The 23,093-nt window shown below is 43.3% G+C and overlaps 1 protein-coding gene across 5 annotated transcripts in view; it reads left to right on the top strand.

The window, feature by feature from the left end:
* Window positions 1-23,093, top strand: part of LOC132772495 (protein sidekick-1-like) — a 1,018,253-nt gene that overhangs the window by 695,009 nt on the left and 300,151 nt on the right. For all 5 annotated transcript variants that reach the window (XM_067461407.1, XM_067461410.1, XM_067461408.1 and 2 more), the window contains exons 21-22: window positions 2,675-2,866; window positions 3,914-4,035. In XM_067461407.1, the coding sequence (XP_067317508.1) occupies window positions 2,675-2,866; window positions 3,914-4,035 (314 nt within the window). The remainder of the gene's footprint in view (window positions 1-2,674; window positions 2,867-3,913; window positions 4,036-23,093) is intronic.

Raw genomic sequence — 23,093 nt, 5'->3', positions numbered from 1 at the left:
TTGGAAAATGGTTTAACAAGCTGGGATGAAAAGTCTCTATCTGATTATACAAGATGTGCCTCTATAGTGGGCAAAAGTTGCCATCACAAACAGGAACTGAGGGAAGAAAGGTACAAATGAGATGGTAATCAACTCAGAGGAACATGCTGAGAAAGTTTAAATAATTGTGGCGCTTGTGGGGATTTCCATTCTGTGCAGCCACCCACCTGTGCACAGACTTTTAAGCACGGTGAAGTGTTTCATCTCGCTTTTCAAGCCATGAACAGCCCTTCCATTGTCCTGATCTGTACAACAGCTGACCCTCCGCCACACTTTTCTCTCGCTCTCTGCCTGTTTAGCCCTTTGTGCCTTTGCTCTTCTCCCCTCTCCATCATCTGCCTTCCATGCACTTCCCTTGAGTTTCTATAACCTGATTTTTTTTTTCCAATTTGGCTTTTGATTTTACTTGTTCTTTTCCCCTCTCTCTATCCTCTGAGCCCCCAGTGACAATTTGATTGACTCTGAAGCACATTTGCGAACCTTTCTTGTGACAGTCTCCATAGAGCTGGTTGGAAAAGTTTGCTTGAAAGCACAGGGCCTGTTGAAAAGAGGTGCCAAAAAGGACCACCCAAGCAATCAGGGAGCTATTCTGCTCCGGAGAAAGATTAAGGTGGTATCGAAACAGCTTCATTGGCTGCCAATAAGTTCCTGGCCAAATTCAAGGTACAGGTCATGATCTATAAAGCCCAAAACGTTCAAGGAGCTCAACTGGCTGCCATTCATTTACCGGACCCAATTCAAGGTGCAGGTTCTTACCTACAAAGCCCTGAATGGTTTGGGACCCGCCTACCTGCATGACCGCATCTCTCTGTACGAACCCATGTGATCTCTTCGTTCATCTGGAGAGGCCCTGCTCTTGATCCCGCCAGCATCGCAGGCGCGATTGGTGGGGACGAGAGAGAGGGCCTTTTCGGTGGTGGCCCCTCGACTCTGGAACTCACTCCCTAAAGACATCAGACAGGCCCCAACCTTGGCAGTCTTTAGGAGGAGCTTGAAGACGTGGCTGTTCCAGTGTGCCTTCCCGGAATAATGATCCCATAGCACTTTGTCCTCCAAAGCACTTTATATTTAGGTTCTTGTGGGTTTTTTCGGGCTATAGGGCCAAACACGAATCAAGGAACATGAAAGGCACGGCAGACTACTTCAACCAGAGAAGTCAGCCATAGCAGAGCACCGGATGAACCAGCCTGGACACAGCATATTATTTGAGAACACAGAAATGCTGGACCACACCAACAACCACCATGTCAGACTACACAGAGAAGCCATTGAAATCCACAAGCATGTGGACAATTTCAACAGAAAGGAAGAGACCATGACAATGAACAAAATCTGTCTACCAGTATTAAAAAACTCTAAAATTACAACAGCAAAACAGCAGAGAGGAAACAACCAGGCACATCTTAACACCTCTCAACAAAAGATTTTCCCAGGCTTAGCCAGGCCTTCAAATGCTAATGAAGGTGGTCAGTTGAAACATTCACACCTAGCTCCAGCAGAGAAGAGCTCTTTGCCCCACCCCAGCCATTCCACAGATATATAAACTAATTGTCCTAATTCCAACAGACCTCACTACCTCTGAGGATGCTTGCCATAGATGCAGGCGAAACGTCAGGAGAAATGCCTCTAGAACATGGCCCTATAGTCCAAAAACCCACAAGAACCTAGTGATTCCAGCCATGAAAGCCTTCGACAATACACTTTATATTTTTTAGATCTGCTCGTATGCCCTTCCACAAACGCCACTATCACTTTTCGTCCATGTCCCAGCATTATTTCCATTTTAACTTTACATTTGGCCTTCCCACTGTTTACAATTGCGTGTTGTCTTATTGATAATGTTGTATATTTTATTGTCTATGTTTTTATTTTAATTGCTTGTACTGTTGTTGTTTTGCTTGTATTGTTGTATTCGGGCTCGGCCTCATGTAAGCCGCACCGAGTCCCTTGGGGAGATGGTAGCGGGGTACAAATTTATTTATTTCTCGTGTCAGGGCAGCCATTCAATTATATTACATTTCTAACAGAACAAAGCAAACAAACAGAGAAAATACAAAATCTGTGAGTTTGGTAGTTGATTAAATGTCCTTTGACCAGTATCTGGCCACTTGGAGTGCTTCTGGTGTTGTTGCAAGAAGGTCCTCCCTTGTGCATGTGGCAGGGCTCAGGTTGCATTGCAGCAGGTGGTCAGTGGTTTGCTCCTCTCTGCACTCACATGTCCTGGATTCCACTTGGTGGCCCCATTTCTGAAGGTTGGCTCTGCATCTCGTGGTGCCAGAGCGCAGTCTGTTCAGCGCCTTCCAAGTCGCCCAGTTTTCTGTGTGCCCAGGGCGGAGTCTCTCATTTGGTATCAGCCATTGGTTGGGGTTCTGGGTTTGAGCCTGCCACTTTTGGACTCTCGCTTGCTGAGGCGTTCCAGCGAGTGTCTCTGTAGATCTTAGAAAACTATGTCTGGATTTAAGTCATTGGTACAAATAAAGTGTTATTATTATTTATTATTATTGCTTGAAACCCTCTAAAAGCAGGAGGGGAGCATCTAGGTCCATGTTAGTGAGCTATATTTAGAGACACGTCTTTCGAAGACACCTCTGATAATATCATCTTGAATGCTTTGTCCTTTTCTTCCTCCTTCCAGGCTATCAAATCTCCTGGGAGGTGTATAGCAGGAATGAATCCCGTCTTGCTCACACTCTTGCGAACACAACCCTTGAGTACAAAATTACAGGCCTGTCGTCGCTTACCACCTACACAATAGAGGTAGCAGCAATGACAGCCAAGGGAACAGGCTCCATCACATCGTCGACAATTTCATCAGGAGTGCCTCCAGGTGAATACAACAGAGTTTAGAATATCAGTGTAATATATCTAATTAGCCCTTTCTTTGGTAAAACCAAGGAACTGTTCAGGGTCACAGAAAGAGAAAGGCAGAAATAACAAAATTGTGTATTGCTTCCCAATGACTCCAGGAAAACTTGGTTGGGATGCCATCCCAGTGTCAGATAATGGGGCCCTTTGAGGTTAATGGTAAAACGAGTAGATGTTCCCATTCAATTACAGCAATCCAGTTCGATTAATGCCACGTAGTTAACGGCCATCTGTGCCCATGTCTACATCTGCAGGAATGTCTCAAGAGGAGGAAGAGAGGCTAGGAATTTGGACTCCAGCAAGATGGATGGATTGAAGAGAGGGGAATGGGTTGGCATACTGCTTGCTCTTCATTTCCTATTCTTAGTGTTATCACTCAGAGCACAAAAGTTGCAATGAGGGAGGGGGAACGAATAGCAGCTGAGGTCAGGGAATCGGCAAAAGAAGGAGTTCTCCCCCAAACTTACTCCTTCCACATCCTCTTAATCACCCATGTGGAGCCTTTGTGCCATTTTTTCCACATACAAAGAGCAAGCATTATAAACGCAATATTTGCTTTGCTCTGCCTATTATCCTCTTTGAACCTTTAATTGAGAACCGTAGGCTTACCAATCTTGAGGCTTATGCAAGTATTGAAAGAGACAATTCACAACTAAACGTCTTTCAGTACTTCTGAAAAGGCATGTTTCCTTAGGAGAATGCCTGGGCTGCCTCCAGCTTTGATGCACAGCCTCCTGGTTTGGAATCAGGATACTTTGGAGGGCCATCAGCCAGGGACCAACTGCACAAGAAGAGGTTGTTTTCCTTTACCGACTGCCTTTGCCGGAAGCTGCTCATTGCCCACTGGGAGGAAGGAGTATATTGGGCGTCAGACAGATCTTTGGTGCAATGTTTATGTTCAATTCTATCACCCACAAAAAAGTCAATAACTGTAGAAATATTGAGCTGTGTATGTACACACTAAGTCTGTATCCTTCTCTCTTTTTACCTCCTGTGTTGCCTTACGCAGAGCTTCCTGGTGCGCCATCCAACTTAGTGATTTCAAACATCAGCCCTCGCTCTGCCACACTTCAGTTCCGGCCTGGGTACGATGGGAAAACGTCCATCTCCAAATGGATAGTAGAAGGCCAGGTATGGAAAAGGTTTTTCTATATGTTTGTTGTCACATTTTGTTCCATCAATTCTGAATAATTATGTTGTGGTCAGCTTTGATTACAAAGTCATGTTGCATGACCATTAGTGTTGGGGTTTAGCCTTCGTGCGAACCTGAGCCTCAATCTCTGTGTGAACCTGAACCTGATTCTCTAATTGTATTTCCTGATGCAACTGAACAGGCCTCTGAACATGTATCTTTCCCTGTTGGTGTTGAAACTGTTGATTATGAGGCTAGTGGTGGGGAAAGTGAAACTGAATTTCCTGATGAGAATGTTTTGGAACCAAGCAGTGATAGCTCTCCAGAGGAACTCACACCTGGGTTTTTTTTAATGAGGATCGACGAGAACAGATTTGGAAAAACAGGAGTGAATCCCAGGGTCTGCGAAGGTCAAGTAGATTAAGGGAAAGGGAGGCTCAGGCTTCAAAGTCTGGAGGCGTGACAAGAAACAGTTTCTTTGGTTTAAGGGGGCTCTCTCCGCGCTGTCTCGTTAGACCAAGCAATGTTTAGACTGAGGCAAAACATTGGCAGATTTCCCATGTTCCATGGCCTGCATTCCCAGAGGCTTCTGGTTTTCAAGTACGGTTGGTGAGATGCTAACAGGTTCCAGGTTTTTGTATTGTGGCTTTTGGAATTTTGCTCTAGTTCAGAGATTTTCATGACTGCTGAGTTTCTACTATGGTTTTTTTGACTTTGCATTTACCTTTATTTTGTAACCATTTTTCATCAATAAAAAGGATTGTTTTTTTCCCACAGTACAGTGTGGTGGATTTAATCTTATGGTTTCGTTTCCTGATCTGGGATGCAACAATTAGGTTGCTTTGAAAGAGCTCTTTGGTTAAGTCTGGCCCGTTGGAAGTCCAATATGGTCTACTTTCCTGGGTGGCAATGGCCTCTCTTCCATGGAATCATTCATTGGTTGTCGAAGGCTTTCATGGCTTGAATCACAGGGTTGTTGTAGGTTTTTCGGGCTGTCTGGCCATGTTCTGTCTAGAAGCATTCTCTCCTGACGTTTTGCCTGCATCTATGGCAAGCATCCTCAGAGGTTATGAGGTCTGATTCATTGGTTGTTTCCCAGCCTCTATGCAACTATTTCTTCATTCTGAGAGGCTTGTATGTCTTTCTGGACACTTAAGACAGTAAGAACTTTTTGCCTTTCACCCCATATAACTTAGCAAAAATTGAATGCAACCCTCAAGCTGGAACAGGTTCCATACTGTTTTTCCCCCTAGAGATAGTAAGATTAATTATTAGTAGGGAAACAAGAATTGTGTGTTCTATTTACTAATATCAGCTTCCTTCTCTAAGATGTGTGGGCACTGCCATGTATGATCAGTGTTTTTTCTTATTCAAATCAAAATTCATCACAGTCGTTGCCATAATTCTTACTTGAACAAGGTTACTGCTTTTGTATAAGAAGTATCTTGGCTTATCTGTTTATTTCTGAGATTAAGTTCAAAGTGCTAATTTAATTTAAATTGCGCTGCAGTACAGAATATGCAAAGAAATGTCTTCTCTCTGTTCTTTGAGAGAGCGCACAAATAATATCTCCAGACAGTTCCATCCAATTAGGGATCATCGCAGAGCGGCCATTCCCTGTTGGAGTGTCCACTCCAAAAGTAATACCAAATTTGGTCCTTTCAGAGAAGTTGTACTTTAAGGCAGGCATTAATTCTGGCATTAATGGCTTTCCTAGATATATTGTTGAAGGCGTTCATGGCTGGAATCACTGGGTTATTGTAGGTTTTTCGGGCTATGGTCATGTTCTAGAAGCATTCTCTCCTGACATTTCACCTGCATCTATGGGAGGCATCCTCAGAGGTTGTGAGGTCTGTTGGAAACTAGGAAAATTGGGTTTATATATCTGTCTAGGGTGGGAGAAAGAACTCTTGTCTGTTGGAGGTAGGTGTGAATGTTTCAATTGGCCACTTTGATTAGCACTTGATGGCCTGACAGTTTTTAGGTGTGGCTTGTTACTGCCTGGGGAAATCCTTTGTTGAGACATGATTAGCTGTTCCTGATTGTTTTTTGCCTGGAGTTCCCCACTGTTTGAGTTTTTGTTCTTTATTTACTGTAGTCAGATTTTGTTCATTTTCATTGTTTCTTCTTTTCTGTTGAAATTGTCCACATACTTGTAGATTTCACTGGCTTCTCTGTGTAGCCTGACATGGTGGTTGTGAGAGTGGTCCAGCATTTCTATGTTCTCAGATAACATGCTGTGTCCAGGTTGGTTCATCAGGTGCTCTGCTATGGCTGACTTCTCTGGTTGTATTAGTCTTCAGTGCCTTTCATGTTCCTTGATTTGTGTTTGGGCAATGCTGCGTTTGGTGGTCCCTATGTAGACTTTTCCCCCCCTGGCTGCTTTGTATTCCTGAGAGAGATGAGTAAATGCCCCAAATGAACTGAGAAAGCAAATCAATGCATTTGTTTCTGTGGTTTACTGAAGGGGCAAAAGATGGGCTTTTCTGCAACAGGGAGGTGTCGTCAGGGCACCTGTTTCAAAGCAGGAGAGGGGGTTTCCTTCTCCTTGTGCAGAAAGAGCAAGCCAAACCAGCCTTCCATTACATTTAGAGAACAGCGAGGCAAAGGCAACATTTAGCAATACTTTCAGATCTACCAAGCTGATAATTCGAGTGCCTCAAAGGGGATTAGGTTTCTTAAAAACACAGAGAGATACTAAAGAGATGCTCTTAGGTGGAAGCCGTTTTCAGTAGCAGTTGCAAGAAAAGAAGAATATCAAAGAATAAACTAGATCCTTCCTGCCTTGGTGCAACAGAATATTTGCTACCTGAGCCTTAGAGTTTGACCACAGTGTTATTTTCCTTCCATTTCCATTTGAATGAAGGATAGAATTATGTCCGTGGCTTATACTTTTAAGGATGTTGGAGAAGGAGTTATCTAGCACTGCCACGTGGTCCTCTTTTGCACAAAGAGAACTGGAGACTCCCAGGTTCCTCTCCTTCCCTTTGCCACTGAGTCGATGGGAGGCATCTCTGCTGGATTTCGGCACCCAAGAACAAAGAATCAGCTTACATTCTGGTCTTAGGGGTGATGGCTCCATCACCTTTGAAAGTGAGCAAATGCAAAGGGATGCTGCCCAGCTGCCTTCCTGGAACAGAGTTGGCCCAGGAAAGGAGAATTTCTTGATACCTTAAGGACAACTATAAGGCCCTAATATTGAACTTTGCCTACAATGCCATTTGGGGAAGTAACTAACCTTTGTCTGTTTTTGTGAATTGTGATGATGATGGTAGTGTACTTTGAACTTATTTTTCTTCTTATGGGTATGCCATGTTAGAACTTGCTTGGCATTATTTGCTTGCCACAGCAGGAGTATGTGACATGCCCAAGATCCAAGCTATGCCCAAGTGTTTTTCCATTCTCAAGCCAGGATATCATAGAATCATTGAGTTGGAAGACACCTCATGGACCATCCAGTCCAACCGCATTCTGCCAAGAAGCAGGAAAATCGCATTCAAAGCATCCCCCGACAGATAGCCATCCAGCCTCTGTTTCAAAGACCCCAAAAGAAGGAGCCTCCATCACACTCCGGGGCAGAGAGTTCCCCTGCTGAACTGCTCTCTCTCAAAGTTCTTCCTCATGTTCAGATGGAATCTCCCTTCTTGTAGTTTAAAGGCATTGTTCCATTGTGTCCTAGTCTCCAGGGCAGCAGAAAACAAGCTTGCTCCTTCTTCCCTATGACTTCACCTCACATATTTATACATTATACCCTCATCATGTCTCCTCTCAGCCTTCTCTTCTTCAGGCTAAACATGCCCAGCTCTTTAAGCCACTCCTTATAGGGCTTGTTCTCCAGACGCTTGATCATTTTATTCACCCTCCTCTGGACACATTCCAACTTGTCAACATCTCCCTTCAATTGTGGTGCCCAAAATTGGACACAGTATTCCAGATATGGTCTGACCAAGGCAGAATAGAGCGGGAGCAGAGTTCTAGTCTCCCAGAGTTCTAGTCTAACACTCAAACCATACCAGATTTGTATCTGTGGAGCACCTGAAATTGAGGCTGTAGCACACATATTATTTGATTGTAAATTATATCAGAAGGTGAGAGACTTCTACCTTGGTCCATATATGAAACGGACAATGTATTGGGAATCTCACATCAGAAAAACATATATTATGTGTGGCCAAGACATAAAAATCTATATAAATAAAAATGTAATTTTCATTTGTGGGATTAACAAAACTCAAAAACCACTGGGCGAATTGACACCAAATTTGGCCACATTTGAAAGGGACCCCTAAAGAAAGAGGTTCTGGAGTAGGCAAACCAGACAATCTCCACATCTACACCTACTAACCCAAGGAGTGACCATCACTCAAAAAAATGTTTTGTCATTTATAGTTAACCTACAATCAAAGTGCATTCTGAACTCCGCCAGCGATGGAATTGAACCAATCTTGGCACATAGGAATCCCATGACCAACAGAAAATACTTAAGGCCACCCAGTTCAACTCCCTTCACCAGGACAAGGAAACGTAATCAAAGCCCTCCTGACAAAGAGCTATCCAGCCATCGATATAGATAGATTGATATGATTCACGCACACAGAGATATAGTATCATAGATTTGAAAGGGACCCCTAAAGAAGGACAATGATATGTTGCATGTTCCAAAGTAGACGAACCAGACAATCTCCACATCAACACTGGCAAAGAATCATAGAATCATAGAATCATAGAGTTGGAAGAGACCTCATGGGCCATCCAGTCCAACCCCCTGCCAAGAAGCAGGAATATTGCATTCAAATCACCCCTGACAAATGGCCATCCAGCCATCCAGAAACAACAAGAAATACTGTTTACCCACAAGCAGAAAGGCATTACATATATTAGAAACCAACACTTTCTCATTACTTTATTTTCCAGATCACCAGACTGGGCCTCAGCAACGCATGGCAGGGGATGGCTAGTAACATATAAAACAGCTCTGTATTTAAGCAAAACAATACGTTTGATAACCACATATGTGGGGCTGATAGGTGATAAGGATATATGATACATATATCCAGTTTTGCCATATCCATTTTGTCATATCTTACCATATTTATTTACTGTATTGTTACAAGTGTCTTATTTTAACTTACTGCAATCAAGTCTTATCAAGCCTTGTTGTTTGGTTTGGTATTATGATATGGCCTAAGGGCTAATCAATAAAATTACTACTATTACTACCATACCAGTACTTAATCCTTATGCATAGTTAAATATTTGTCCATCACAGAATTACAAACAATGCCACTTATGGCTCATTAAGCAAGACTAAGATATGATTTATATGCTCCAGTCTCTATAAAATACCATTTTGTTTCCTTCTTCTTCAGCCTCTTCTCATTAGACAGAGTTAATTGGTAAAGGAAATTATAGAACAACTGGAAGGCCATCTTGTAGCGCATCCCCCACCCCAGATATTTCATTGCATATGTGGAAATCTACTCCTCTAAATATTTCACACAGTTCTTTGTGTGTGTTGGGGAGGGGGAGCAAGCAGCAACATAAATTGCACAGAATCATGGCTTGCTAAGGGGCAGTGTCAGCTGGTTTGCCTTTTGCACCCTCCTTCCAATCCTTCAAGTGCCTGAGAAGGTTGGTAGGTTGTAATGAAATGCTCTAGAGCTTTCCCGTCTTCAATTTTGAAGTGTGCCTCTTCCCCATCTTTGTGCAACGACCCTTTTTGTTTCTGCCGTTCTGACTTGGAGAAAAGCATCTTTCCTCATTTATTCTGCTGTCGGGCAAATGGGTCCGCTTCCTTCCCACCTGCAGATCTCTATCAATTGGGTACGTTTAAGATTAAATATTGAGTTTCAGGGACCAGTTTCTGCCGTTTTCATGCCTTGATACAGACCATTCACCTGGTAGTGAGACTGCTTCAAGCTGCTTGATGCTTTTGGAGTGATGCATGGGAACATTATATTTAACCCCTATCCTGGTGTGTGATTGCTGAACAGCGTCCGTGTCTCGTGGCATCACGCCGCTCTTGCTAGTGCTCCTGATCTCAGAAAGGAAGGAGCCATAGCAAGCGGCAGTGAAGTGCCAAAACAATGCAACCTTTATCTCTCGGAACAATGGCGAGGCCTGCAATATACAAAACTTTATCTGACATCTATGGATGCATCACTCAGCCAGACATGATACAGTTTGTAAATTTATCGATGTACACCTCAGGATTGAGAGGAGACAAGGAGCTTCACAGGCAGCTGGGTAAATCTCCCAGCCTTTTGTGCCTTTCCTCTTTCTCCTTTCATAAGCTCAGCTCCTTTGAAGCAAAGCACGGCTCTTTCTTTGGTTGCTTAGTCTAAAACAGCGGTTCTTAAAGTGTGCTCCGCAAAGTCCTTGGGGTTCTGCGAGGCATACTGAGGGGCTCCATGCTTCTCTCCTCCTCCTCTTTCCTCTTGTTCCAAGGGCATGCAGCGGCAGCATTGCCCTCCTGGGTCATGAACCTTTTCCCCAGACCCTTTTCTCCTTACCTCCCTTGCTTCCAGAACCCTATTTCCGACCCAGGTTACCTGTCTGAACGTATCTCTCACTATGAACCAGCTAGGAATTTAAGATCTTCAGGAGAGCCCCTGCTCTCGATCCCACCTTCGTCACAGGCGCGCCGGGCAGGGACAAGAGACAGGGCCTTCTCAGTGGTGGCTCCTCCGCTATGGAACTCCCACCCTAATAATAATAATAATAAACCTTTATTTATACCCCGCTAACATCTCCCAAAGGACTCGGTGCGACTTACAAGAGGCTAAGGCCCAACACAACAAAAAATAACAGCATAACAAATACAACAATAAATAAACTCATAAAACAGTGTTTCTCAACCTGGGGGTTGGGACCCCTGTGGGGGTTGCGAGGGGGTGCCAGAGGGGTTGCCAAAGACCATCAGAAAACATAGTATTTTCTGTTGGTCATGGGTTCTGTGTGAGAAGTTTGGTCCAATTCTATTGTTGGTGGGGTTCAGAATGTTATTTCATTGTAGGTGAACTATAAATCCCAGCAATTACAACTCCCAAATGTCAAGGTCTATTTTTCTCAAACGCCTCCAGTGGTCACATTTCAGCATATTGAGTATTCGTGCCAAGTTTGGTCCAGATCCATCATTGTTTGAGTCCACAGTGCTCTCTGGATGTAGGTGAACTACAACTCCAAAAATTCAAGGTCAATGTCTACCAGATCCTCCCAGTATTTTCTCTTGGCCATGGGAGTTCTGTGTGCTAAGTTTGGTTCAATTTCATCATTGGTGGTGTTCAGAATGCTCTTTGATTGTAGGTGAACTATAAATCCCAGCCACTACAGCTCCCAAATGACAAAATCAATCCCCCACAACCCCACCAGTATTCAAATTTGGGCATATTGGGTATTTGGGATTTGAAAATACATTCTGCATATCAGATATTTACATTACGATTCACAACAGTAGCAAAATTACAGTTACGAAGTAGCAATGAAAATGTTATGGTTGGGGGTCACCACAACGTGAGGAACTGTACTAAGGGGTCGCAGCATTAGGAAGGTTGAGAACCACTGTCATAAAACAATCAATAAACATTAAAACAATAGCAATTAACATTAGACAATAACACCATGACACATTTAAAACTAAGGTCGGGCCAATGTAATAATTCAATTTTTTTAAATGTTGGGCATGACAGGTAAAATGGATAGGTTTTTGGAGATAAGTGCGGTGTGCAGACAATCTTAAATCTCTAGTAAAGTGCATTTGGGACATGATGCTTGGAGTTTCCTATTCTGGGAAGGCACGCTGGAACAACCACGTCTTCAAGCTCTTCCTAAAGACTGCCAACGTTGGGGCTTGTCCGATGTCCTTGGGGAGAGAGTTCCAGAGTCGAGGGGCCACCACGGAGAAGGCCCTGTCCCTCATCCTCCCTAGGGATATTAGATCAGCCCCTTCCCTACTGACATTCTGAAAAAAAATTAAAACCTGGCTTTTTGAACAAGCCTTTGAAGACATAGTGTAATGGATGAATATGGAACCCAGGAAAGAATGAATATGGAACCCAGGAAAGAATGAACATGGAACGGCTTGACAATGCCTTTGGAAAATGAGCTAATAGGGTGTTACTGGTGTTTTATGCTTTTAATGCTTTTTACAGGGTTTTTGTAATGTGTGTTAAATGTTTTTAATTTTGTTTTAATTTTGTTTATGTTCATTGTGGCATCGAATTGTGCCAGGGTAAGCCACCTTGAGTTGCCTTCAGGCTGAGAAAGGTGGCATAGAAATGCAGTAAATAAATAATAAGTACATTTTCCAAAATGGAAAGGACAGTATCCATACATGAGAGGACAGGGAGGAAAGGGTGCATTCAAACCTAAGAAATTAAGTAACTTTACATCTGCGCCGTCAAAAGGGCAGGGACATTGACATCCAGTGAAAATGCTGGGAACATTTTTTTTCTTTTCTGTCTTGTGCTTTATTTCTGTTTTCAAAGGGTAACGGATAAGAAAACTGTCATAAAATGTCCATGCCAGGGATGTGCTGGTGAAACATCCAAGGTTGAGAGTCAATTCTATGTCAGCCTCATTTTAAATAATTGTACCTGGTTTGTGGAGTGGTTCAACATTAAATCCTCTGGGCGCAATCATCTGTCTCTCCGCTGATTGAGCTTTCTCCTCCTATCTCAGCTGTAATGTTTCCATATTGGCCGTGTGTATTCTTTCCTCTCTAGTCATTCAGCCTCTTGTAGCTGAGCAAAGGGTATGGACTATAAAAGCCATATCAAGTTAGTTTCTAACTCGTTGGACACAAAGAAACAGTATCCGAAGGTATTTCTTACTGACTTGGACTTCTTAATAAAATTGGTTTCAGTTCCCTTCATTGACATGTAGACAGGGGCGGCTCAACCTATTACGCAAAGTAAGCATTTGCAGTATAGTTGATTTTGCCCAGGGGTGCTCTTGGGGGAAAATAGACCTTGACATATGCGAGTTGTAGTTATTGGGATGTATAGTTCACCTACAATCAAAGAGCATTCTGAACTCCACCAATGATGGAATTGAACCAAATAGGGCACACAGAACTCCCATGACGCACAGAAAATATATATCCGTGATTGTTTGGGGGGGGGGGCAAAAGTTGGGTGGGGGGGGGGCAAAATACTGTTTGCTTACCGTTGAAAATTACCTAGGGCCGCCTTTGCATGTAGGATATATTTGTATTAAGATGAGTCTTTGTATAACTATTGCATGTCCGGTTTTTAGTGAATCTAAGACTCAGAGATAGCTAATAGGCTTGTGCAAATCGTAGTACAGACACCATCAAGGGACATCTGGACCAGGCATGGGCAAACTTCAACCCTCCAGGTGTTTTGGGCTTCAACTAATGGCTATTAGGAATTGTGGGAGTTGAAGTCCAACACCTAGAGGGCCGAAATTTGTCCATGCCTGATCTAGACTGATCCCCTTCTTTCAGGCAGAAAGACACAATCCACACTCTCCTGACGTCCTATTAATATGCTTCCCTTATTGAGACACAACCAAAAAACTACAATTTTAGCACAGATTTATACTATAACTAGCTGTGCCCTGCCACGCGTTGCTGTGGCCTATAGTAAAACTTATCAAAGTTGAGGTAGATATCTGGACTATTATGAAAGAGAGGTCCCTACCTATTCCTTCCCCCTTCTCCTCCCCTTTTCTCTCCTTTCTTCCTTCTCTACCTCTTTCTTTCTTTCCTTCTTTCACTACTTGGTTTCATCCTTCTCTCTTTCCTTCATTCCCTCCCCCTTTCTTCCTTTGCCTTTCTTCCCTCCCTGTTTGCTTCCTTCTTTCATTTTTTATTTCCTTTTATTTCACCACCATCATAACAATAACAATAATGCGGTGCATTGCCTCCGGGACCTGACACCTCTCCCATTCCCCCTAAAAGGGTCTCAGAGGAACAAGAGCATAATAATAATAATAGAAATAACAACCTTTACCCGCCACGTGTTGCTGTGGCCAATCTTCCCTCTTTCCCTCCTTCTTTCCCTCCCTCCCTCCCTCCTTCCTTCCTTCCTTCCCATCTTTCCTTCTCCTCTTCTTTCTCTATCTCTTTCCTTCCTTCCCCCTTTTTCTTTCTCTTCTGCTGTCTCTCTTTTCTTTCCTTCCATCTTTCCTTTTCTTTCCTTTTCTTCTTCCTCTAACTTTCCTTCCTTCCCCCTTTTTCTTTACCTCCCTTTCTCTTTCTTCCTTCTTTCCTTCCTTCCTGTCTTTCCTAGATTTTGACAGGGCGGGAAGGGGCGGGGTGGGGTTTGGAGGTGGCGTGAAGTAAAAGAAGGTAAGATTGGGGCAGGGGAGTGATGGAGCGTGGGGTTGCGTGTGTGTGTGCGGCAGCGAGGGGAGTCATGGAGCATGGGGTTGCGTGTGTGTGCGGCGGTGGGGGGAGTGATGGAGCGTGGGGTTGCGTGTGTGGCGGCGGGGGGAGTGGGGTTGCATGTGTGTGTGCAGCGGCGGGGGGAGTGATGGAGCGTGGGGTTGCGTGTGTGTGTGCGGCAGGGTGTGTGTGTGTGTGGGAAGCGGCGCGGCAGGGCTTGGAGTGGGCATGGTTTCCGCAGAGGGAACGTTGGCCGGAAGGCCATGTGCGCGTGCCAGGGAACTTGCGGCTGGGCGCCAATGCGCATGCTCAGTTGTTTTGCCGTTTTGTCAGTGTGTTGTTGTGTTGTTTTTCATTTTGAGTAGATATGTTTGTACCTTGTGGGTTGTGTTATGGGCATGGGAATTTTGGTTAAGTTTCGTTGGGTTTTTTTGAGTTTTGTTCTTTTGCCGTTTTGTGAGTGTGTTGTTGTGTTGTTCTTCATTTTGAGTAGATATGTTTGTACCTTGTGGGTTGTGTTATGGGCATGGGAATTTTGGTTAAGTTTCGTTGGGTTTTTTTGAGTTTTGTTCTTTTGCCGTTTTGTGAGTGTGTTGTTGTGTTGTTCTTCATTTTGAGTAGATATGTTTGTACCTTGTGGGTTGTGTTATGGGCATGGGAATTTTGGTTAAGTTTCGTTGGGGGGTTTTTGAGTTTTGTTTCCTCATTGGATGCCCCTAATAAATTTATATATATAGATACTTACTTTATCTCTCTTTGCAGATTCCATGATTTTATTTATCTATTTATTTATTATTATTAACTTTATTTATACTCCGCTAACATCTCCCAAAGGACTTGATGCGGCTTACAAAGGCCAAGGCCGCCAGCAAAACAACAACATAACAATCCAGCAATAAAACTTATAAAGCAAACAATAAACTTCAAGCAAAAATAAAACACTAAAAACAATGACACCATGATGCATTTAAAACTTAAGGCCGGGCCAATGTAATGAACAAAATTTAAAAGTCCTGGACATGACAGGTGAAATGTAGAGGTTTTGAAGGTAGGTGCAATGTGCAGAAAATCCTAAATCTCTAACAAAGTGCATTTGGGACAGGGCGCTAGGAGTTTCCTATTCTGGAAAGGCACACTGGAATGGCCAAGTCTTCAGGCTCTTCCTTAAGACTGCCAACATTGGGGCTTGTCTGATGTCCTTGGGGAGAGAGTTCCAGAGTCGGGGGGCCTCCACAGAGAAGGCCCTGTCCCTTGTCCTCACCAAACGCGCTTGCGACGCAGGTGGGATTGTGAGCAGGGCCTCTCCAGATGATCGGAGGGAGCGTGTTGGTTCATATATGGAAATGCGGTCACACAGGCAGGTCCCAAACCACTTAAATTTATTTATTTATTTGTGGCATTTGTAGCCCGTCTTTCTCAGCCTTACGGTGACTCAAGGCGGCTTTCAGAAATTGGCAGAATTTGATGCCATACATTCATAAAGTGAAATTAAAAACATTCAACCTAATATTATAAAAACCATTAAACACATAAAATCATGTCCAGCAGCAGCATCTAGTCATTCCGTGTTCATTCTTCCTATTTCATAATTATTTATTTTGCTGCATTCCCAAATGCTTGTTCAAAGAGCCACATTTTTACTCTCTTTCTGAAGGTCAGGAGGGAGGGGGCCGATCTAATATCCCTAGGGAGGGAGTTCCACGGCCGAGGGGCCACCGCTATGCTATACTACACTACACTATTTATATTTATACTATACTAGCCTTCCCCTGTGTTGGTGTGGCCAACCTTCCCTCTTTCTCTCCTTCCTTCCCGTCTTTCCTTCTCTTCTTCCTTCCTTCTCTATCTCTTTCCTTCCTTCTCTCTTTTTCTTTCTCTTCTGCTGTCTTTTCTTCCTTCTCTCTTTCCTTTCCTCCCTCTTTCTCTACATCTTCCCCCTTCCTTCGCTCCCTCTTTCCTTCCTTCTTTCACTTTTTCTTTCCTTCTCTCCTTTCTTCCTTCTCTAACTTTCCTTCCTCCCCCCTTTTTCTTTCCCCTTCTCTTTCTCTCCTTTCTTCCTTCTCTACCTCTTTCCTTCCTTCCCTCTTTGCTTCCATGCTTTCCTTCTTTCTTCCCCTCCCTTCCTCTCTCTTTCTTTTCTTTTCTTTTCTTTCTTTCATCCTTTTCTCCCCTTCCCTCCCTCTTTCTTCCCTTTTTTCTGTATTGTCATTTAGGTTTTTGTCATTTGCCTTTTGGGGGCTTTTAAAGTCCCTTCTGCTGTGTTTTTCAGTGTTTTTTTTTTTTTAGTGAAGGACATACATTGGATGGTTAGGTGTCTTGAGTCCAAATTTGGTGTCAAATTTGAGTCCCCCAGTGGTTTTTGAGTTCTGTTAATCACACAAACGAACATTACATTTTTATTTATATAGATTAGTTTATGGGGATGGGAAATAAGCGATCACAAAAGCAATCTCCCCTCACCCCTTGATAGGCTGAGAGGCATGCTAACAGTTTGGCTTCACCTCTCAGCAGAGCTTGATTGCCCTGTTAATTTTAGATTGACTCCAGTGTTGTAGCCCAATGCATTCTGGGAAATGTAGTTTCACGCAGGCATAAGGCTTAAATTACTATAAATGGGAAAAATTTGCAGGCTCCCATCTCCTTCATTTTTAAAGCTATTGGGGTAAAACTTGCTGCAGTGGTACAACACATTTACCACTCTTTGCCTATCAAGTTTCATAACGTTTCACTCATCCATGATTTTTTTTTGGATGGGGGAATTTTCAAAGTTCTTAAAAACAACATTTTTAGCGATCTCCGCCTCTGCCTCCCCCGCCCTCCTCCATCAGCCCTGATTGGCTGGAGAGGGATGCCAACATATTTGGGTTTGCCTCTCAGCACAACTTGATTGCCCTGTGAATTGTAGCTCTGTCACAGCTACATCCGAACATATCCAAGGCTTAAGAATCTAAGCCTCCTTTTGATTGAAATCTATATAAATAAAAATGTAATGTTTGTTTGTGGGATTAACAGAACTCAAAAACCACTGGACGAATTGACACCAAATTTGGACACAAGACACCTAACAACCCAATGTATGTCCTTCACTCAAAAAAATTGATTTTGTCATTTGGGAGTTGTAGTTGCTGGGATTTATAGTTCACCTACAATCAAAGAACATTCTGAACTCTACCAATGATGGAATTGAACGAAACGTGGCACAGAGAACTTCCATGACCAACAGAAAATACTGGAAGGGTTTGGTGGGCATTTATTTTTATTTATTTCGTATACTTCTACCCCGCCCTTCTCAACCCCCGAGGGGGGACTAAGGGCGGCTTATAAAAAGGCACATCTTGGTGCCTACACAAATACAATAACATATAAAACCAGCAATTAAATGGTCAACAATTAAAACAACAATATATCTCACAATCAATAGCCAATCTCAGACACAGCGTTCGCCAACTCAGAGTCCATATTTCGTTCCACCTTGTCCAATTCCTATCCATCGTCACAGTCCTTTATTCATCTGCCAGATTGCCCAAACGCCTGATCCCACATCCATGTTTTTAATTTCTTTCTGAAGGAAAGGAGGAATGTTGCTGATCTAATTTCCCCAGGGAGTGAATTCCATAGGTGAGGGGCCACCACTGAGAAGGCCCTGCTCCTCGTCCCCGCCAATCTCACTTGTGACAGAGGCGGGGCCGAGAGCAGGGCCTCCCCAGAGGATCTCAGACTTATGTTGAGTTTGGGAGTTGTAGTTCACCTACATCCAGAGAGCACTGTGGACTCAAACAATGATGGATTTGGACCAAACGTGACATGAATATTCCATATGCCCAAATGTGAACACAGATGGAGTTTGGGGGATACACACCTTGATATTTGGGAGTTTTTGTTACTGGGATTTATAGTTCACCTACAATCAAAGAGCATTCTGAACCCCATCAATGACAGAATTGGGCCAGATGTCCCACACAGAACCCCCATGACCAACAGAAAATACTTAAGGCCATCTAGTCCATCTCCCTTCACCAGGTCAAGTAAACATAAACAAAGCCCTCCTGACAAAGAGCCATCTAGTCATAGATAGATAGATAGATAGATAGGTAGGTAGGTAGATAGGTAGGTAGGTAGGTAGGTAGATAGGTAGGTAGGAAGATAGATAGATAGATAGATAGATAGATAGATAGATAGATAGATAGATAGATAGATATGGTTCACACATATATATCATAGATTTGAAAGGGACACCCCAAAAAGGACAATTATATGTTGCATGTTCCAGAGTAGGCAAACCAGACACTCTCCACATCAACACTGACAAAGAAACAGCAAGAAATACTGTTTACCCACAAGCATCAAGACATTACAGATATTAGAAACCAACACTTCCTCATTACTGTATTTTCCAGATCACCAGACTGGGCCACAGCAACGAATGGCAGGGGACGGCTAGTTCTTAATATTGGGGGAGCAGCAAGCAGGCATGTCAGAACTCACTACAAAAGTGAAAAACATCCGAATTAGATCCGAATCAGGGGTGTTTCCGGATCAAATGCACAAGCCTAATAGCTAGGTACATGCAGGACTCTATTCAGCCCGTCTCCCTCAACTCCTGGCTTTTGACAGCTCTGAATCACTCCTCCCTTGCTTCCAATTCATCTACATTCTACTTTGGAGGAACTTCGTTTGAGACATGTTGTCTTCCTTTGTCACTCTAAATCATTCTAAATGTGGAGGCTATGATTTGTAAATTGGAAGCTTTTACTGTGCTTTATTAGACAGAATCAAAGTTGGCATCTGAGTGTGTGCGTTTTTATTAACAATAGCAGAAAATTCTTCTAAGTGCTTGCTGTCATAACAGTTGTCTGGTGGGCAGTATATGTTTCACCAACAAAAATAGAATTCCCCCAAAGTGCAGATGGGAAACGTACGCCACGTCTTTCCTTTGCACGAAATAGCTTTTAGAAAGGGCTTCTTCCTGTGTCACTCTCAATCACTCTTGGAATCTGTGATTTGCAAATAGAAAGCTTTTACTCTTCTTCATTAGGAAGATTAAGAATTTGCATGTGTCTTTCTTTTAATTAACAATAGCAAACAATTCTTCTAAGTGCTTGCTGTCATAACAGTTGTCTGGTGGGCAGTATATGTTTCACCAACACAAATGAATCGTGCAGATGGAAAACGTCCTCAATGTCTTGTAAAGTTAACAAAAGATTGTGTTGACAAAGGCTTTCATGGCTGGAATTACTGGGTTAGTGTGAGTTTTCCGGGGCTGTCTGGCTAAGTTCCAGAAGCATTCTCTTCTGACATGTCACCCACATCTATGGCAGGCATCTTCAGACGTTGTGAGCCCTGTTGGAAACTAGGCAAGTGGGGTTTACATATCTGTGGAATAATGTCCAGGGTGGGAGAAAGAACTCTTGTCTGCTTGAGGCAAGTGTGAATGTTGCAATTGATCACCTTGATTAGCACTGAAAAGTCTTGCAGCTTCAAGGCGTAGCTGCTTTCTGCCTGGGGGGATCCTTTGTTGGGAGATGATTAGCTGGCCCTGATTTTTTCTTGTCTGGAATTCTTCTATTTTCTGAGTGTTGCTCTTTATTTACTGTCCTAATCTTAGAGTTTTGAAATACAGGTAGCCAGATTTTGTTCATTTCCACGATTTCCTCCTTTCTGTTGAAATTGTCCACATGCTTCTTGTGGATTTCAGTGAAGGAGCTCCTGGTGGCGCAGTGGGTTAAAGCCCTGTGCCAGCAGGACTGAAGACTGACAGGTTGCAGGTTTGAATCCGGGGAGAGGTGGATGAGCTCCCACTATCAGCTCCAGCTCCTCATGCGGGGACATGAGAGAAGCCTCCCACAAGAATGATAAAACATCAAAATCATCCAGGCATCCCCTGGGCAACGTCCTTGCAGACGGCCAATTCTCTCACAACAGGACACTCCTGACACAACAAAAAAAAGTGGCTTCACTGTGTAGTCTGACATGGTGGTTGTGAGACTGGTCCAGCAATTCTGTTTTGTTTTGTTTTTTAATATAATTTTATTGAGTTTTTCCTTCAACAGTGAAAGGGGGGGGGGGGGGAAACAATCAACATTATAGAGTAAAGTAGGAAATAGGGGAATAGAAGTAGAAGGTAGGGTAAGGTAGTGAGGGGGAAGAGGGAAGAGGGAAGTGGACCGACCAAATAAGACAAAACCAACCACACCAAAAAGAGAAAATAAAAAATAAAATAAAATAAGGGTTAAAATAAAATCTTGAACTTCCAGTTCGGTCGACAGAGGTATGAGTCTTGAGTTACTTGTATCTTCTTAAGGTCTAATTTGCACCATAGTCGTTGTTAGTTCATGGTAGCAAATGTTAAATATTAAGTGGGTTGTTGTAGGTTTTTCCGGGCTATATGGCCATGTTCTGGAGACAATTTTTCTCCTGACGTTTCACCTGCATCTATGGCAAGCACCCTCAGAGGATGCTTGCCATAGATGCAGGCAAAACGTCAGGAGAAAAATTGCATCCAGAACATGGCCATATAGCCCGGAAAAACCTACAACAACCCAGTGATCCCGGCCATGAAAGCCTTCGACAATATATTAAATATTAAGTTTAATTTTCCCTCTTAGGTACTCTTTAAGTTGGTTCCAATTTACTGGCTTCTCACTATTCTGTTCTCTTAGTAAATAAGAAAGCCTATCCATGTCCATATCTTCTAATATTTTCTTAATCCACTCCTCATTGGAAGGGATTTCTTTCGTTTTCCATTTTTTTGAGCAATTCATATTCTTGCGGCAGCTGACAGATAAAAAAAGTTTTTTTTTCATCATTTGTCTTTAAATCAAGAGTTGTTATATTCAGCAAGTAATATTCAGGCTTCATGTCAATTTTTGTTTTAATTATGTTTTGTATATGTTTATGGACCAGACTCCAGAATTTTTGGATCTCCTTACAGCTCCAAAATAAATGATAGTAAGTTCCTGATTCTTTCCTACATTTCCAACATAAGCTATAAAGCTTTTCATTAAATTTGGAAAGTTGGACAGGTGTCAAATGCCATCGACGGAACACTTTAAACCAGCATTTCTGTGTTCTCAAACAATATGCTGTGTCCAGGTTGATTCATCAGGTGCTCTGCTATGGCTGATTTCTCAGGTTGAGTTAGTCTGCAGTTCCTTTCATGTTCCTTGATTCGTGTTTAGGCAATCCTACCTTTGGTGGTCCCTATGTAGCCTTTATTTATTATATTTATTTATATATTTACAGCTTTTATATTCCGCCCTTCTCACCCCGCAGTGGACTCAGGGCGGATTACAGTGTACACATATATGGCAAACATTCAATGCCAATTTTTGACATACAAACATATACAGACATACACAGAGGCTATTAACTTTTTCTGTCCGCCAGGGGAGCTGTTGCTTTCATCGTCCATCTGCGACGCTGATGAAGCACCTCCGCATTCCCCGCATGCTTTTTGCTGGAATGCTTTGCTGGAGTCTTCTTTATGGCCTCATAAATCAGTTAATTTAGCCTCCCCACACTTTAAGGTGGTGCCTAATTTTCCTACTTGACAGATGCAACTGTCTTTCGGGTTGCAAAGGTTGACAACAGGCTACACACAATTGGTTGGAAACCCACTCCAACCTGGGCTGGCTTCGAACTCATGACCTTTTGGTCAGAGTGATCTTAATGCAGCTGACACTCAGCCAGCTGCACCATAATCCCGGTGCTCTTGTCTAGCCTTCTTGTCTACCACTATTACTTAGGCGATGCCTCGCTTTCCGAGGATGATTGTCTTCCAATATTCTTGTGGGTCCGTATGTGGCTGTGGAGCCCTATTCTTGCTCTGCATCTTCTTCCGCAGTGAGGGCATTGGTCTCCAAGTGGAAGGCGGTCCCTGTCGGGGTTGGCTTGACGCGCCTTCCTCCTGGCACGTTTCTCTCTTTCACCCTCCACTCGTGCCTCCTCGAATTCTGCAGCACTGCTGGTCACAGCTGACCTCCAGCTGGAGTGCTCAAGGGCCAGGGCCTCCCAGTTCTCAGTGTCTATGCCAGAGTTTTTAAGGTTGGCTTTGAGCCCATCTTTCATTCTCTTTTCCTGCCCTCCAACATTCCGTTTTCCGTTCTTGAGTTCGGAGTAGAGCAACTGCTTTGGGAGACGGTGGTCGAGCATCCGGACAACGTGGCCGGTCCAGCGGAGTTGGTGGCGGAGGACCATCGCTTCAATGCTGGTGGTCTTTGCTTCTTCCAGCACGCTGACGTTTGTCCGCTTGTCTTCCCAGGAGATTTGCAGGATTTTCCGGAGGCAGCACTGATGTCCACAGCTGCATAGGATACGGTAGACTCCTGCAGAGGTGAGAGGATCCCTCTTGTCCTTTGCTGAACGTAACATTTGTTGGGTCTGTAGATAGTTTGTAGGTTGTATTTTTTCATCAGCTTCCCTATGTGGTCAGTAGTTCCCTTAAAAGATTTTTAAAATCCTATCATCCTGAGTCACCTTTTTCTAGTTCTCGGAGACTTATTCTCACCTGAAATGTTGAAGTCAAACATGCGTACCTAGGTACTAAGTGCACAGACCTTTCATTGGTCGGAATATGAAAGTGGTGCCTTGGAAAGACTCCGGCACAGAAGTCCTGCTTTGATTAAGGGAGAGGCAGTTGTAGCTCTGATCTTTAAAGAGGTCTGTGCAAAGGTTCTGTTCACACACCCACATATTTCTAAGCAGGCTCTA

The sequence above is a fragment of the Anolis sagrei genome, chromosome Y (assembly GCF_037176765.1).
Source record: "Anolis sagrei isolate rAnoSag1 chromosome Y, rAnoSag1.mat, whole genome shotgun sequence".
Classification (NCBI taxonomy): Eukaryota; Metazoa; Chordata; class Lepidosauria; order Squamata; family Dactyloidae; genus Anolis; species Anolis sagrei.
Note: the sequence above shows the minus strand (reverse complement) of the source record. Positions and strands in the feature narration are given on the sequence as shown.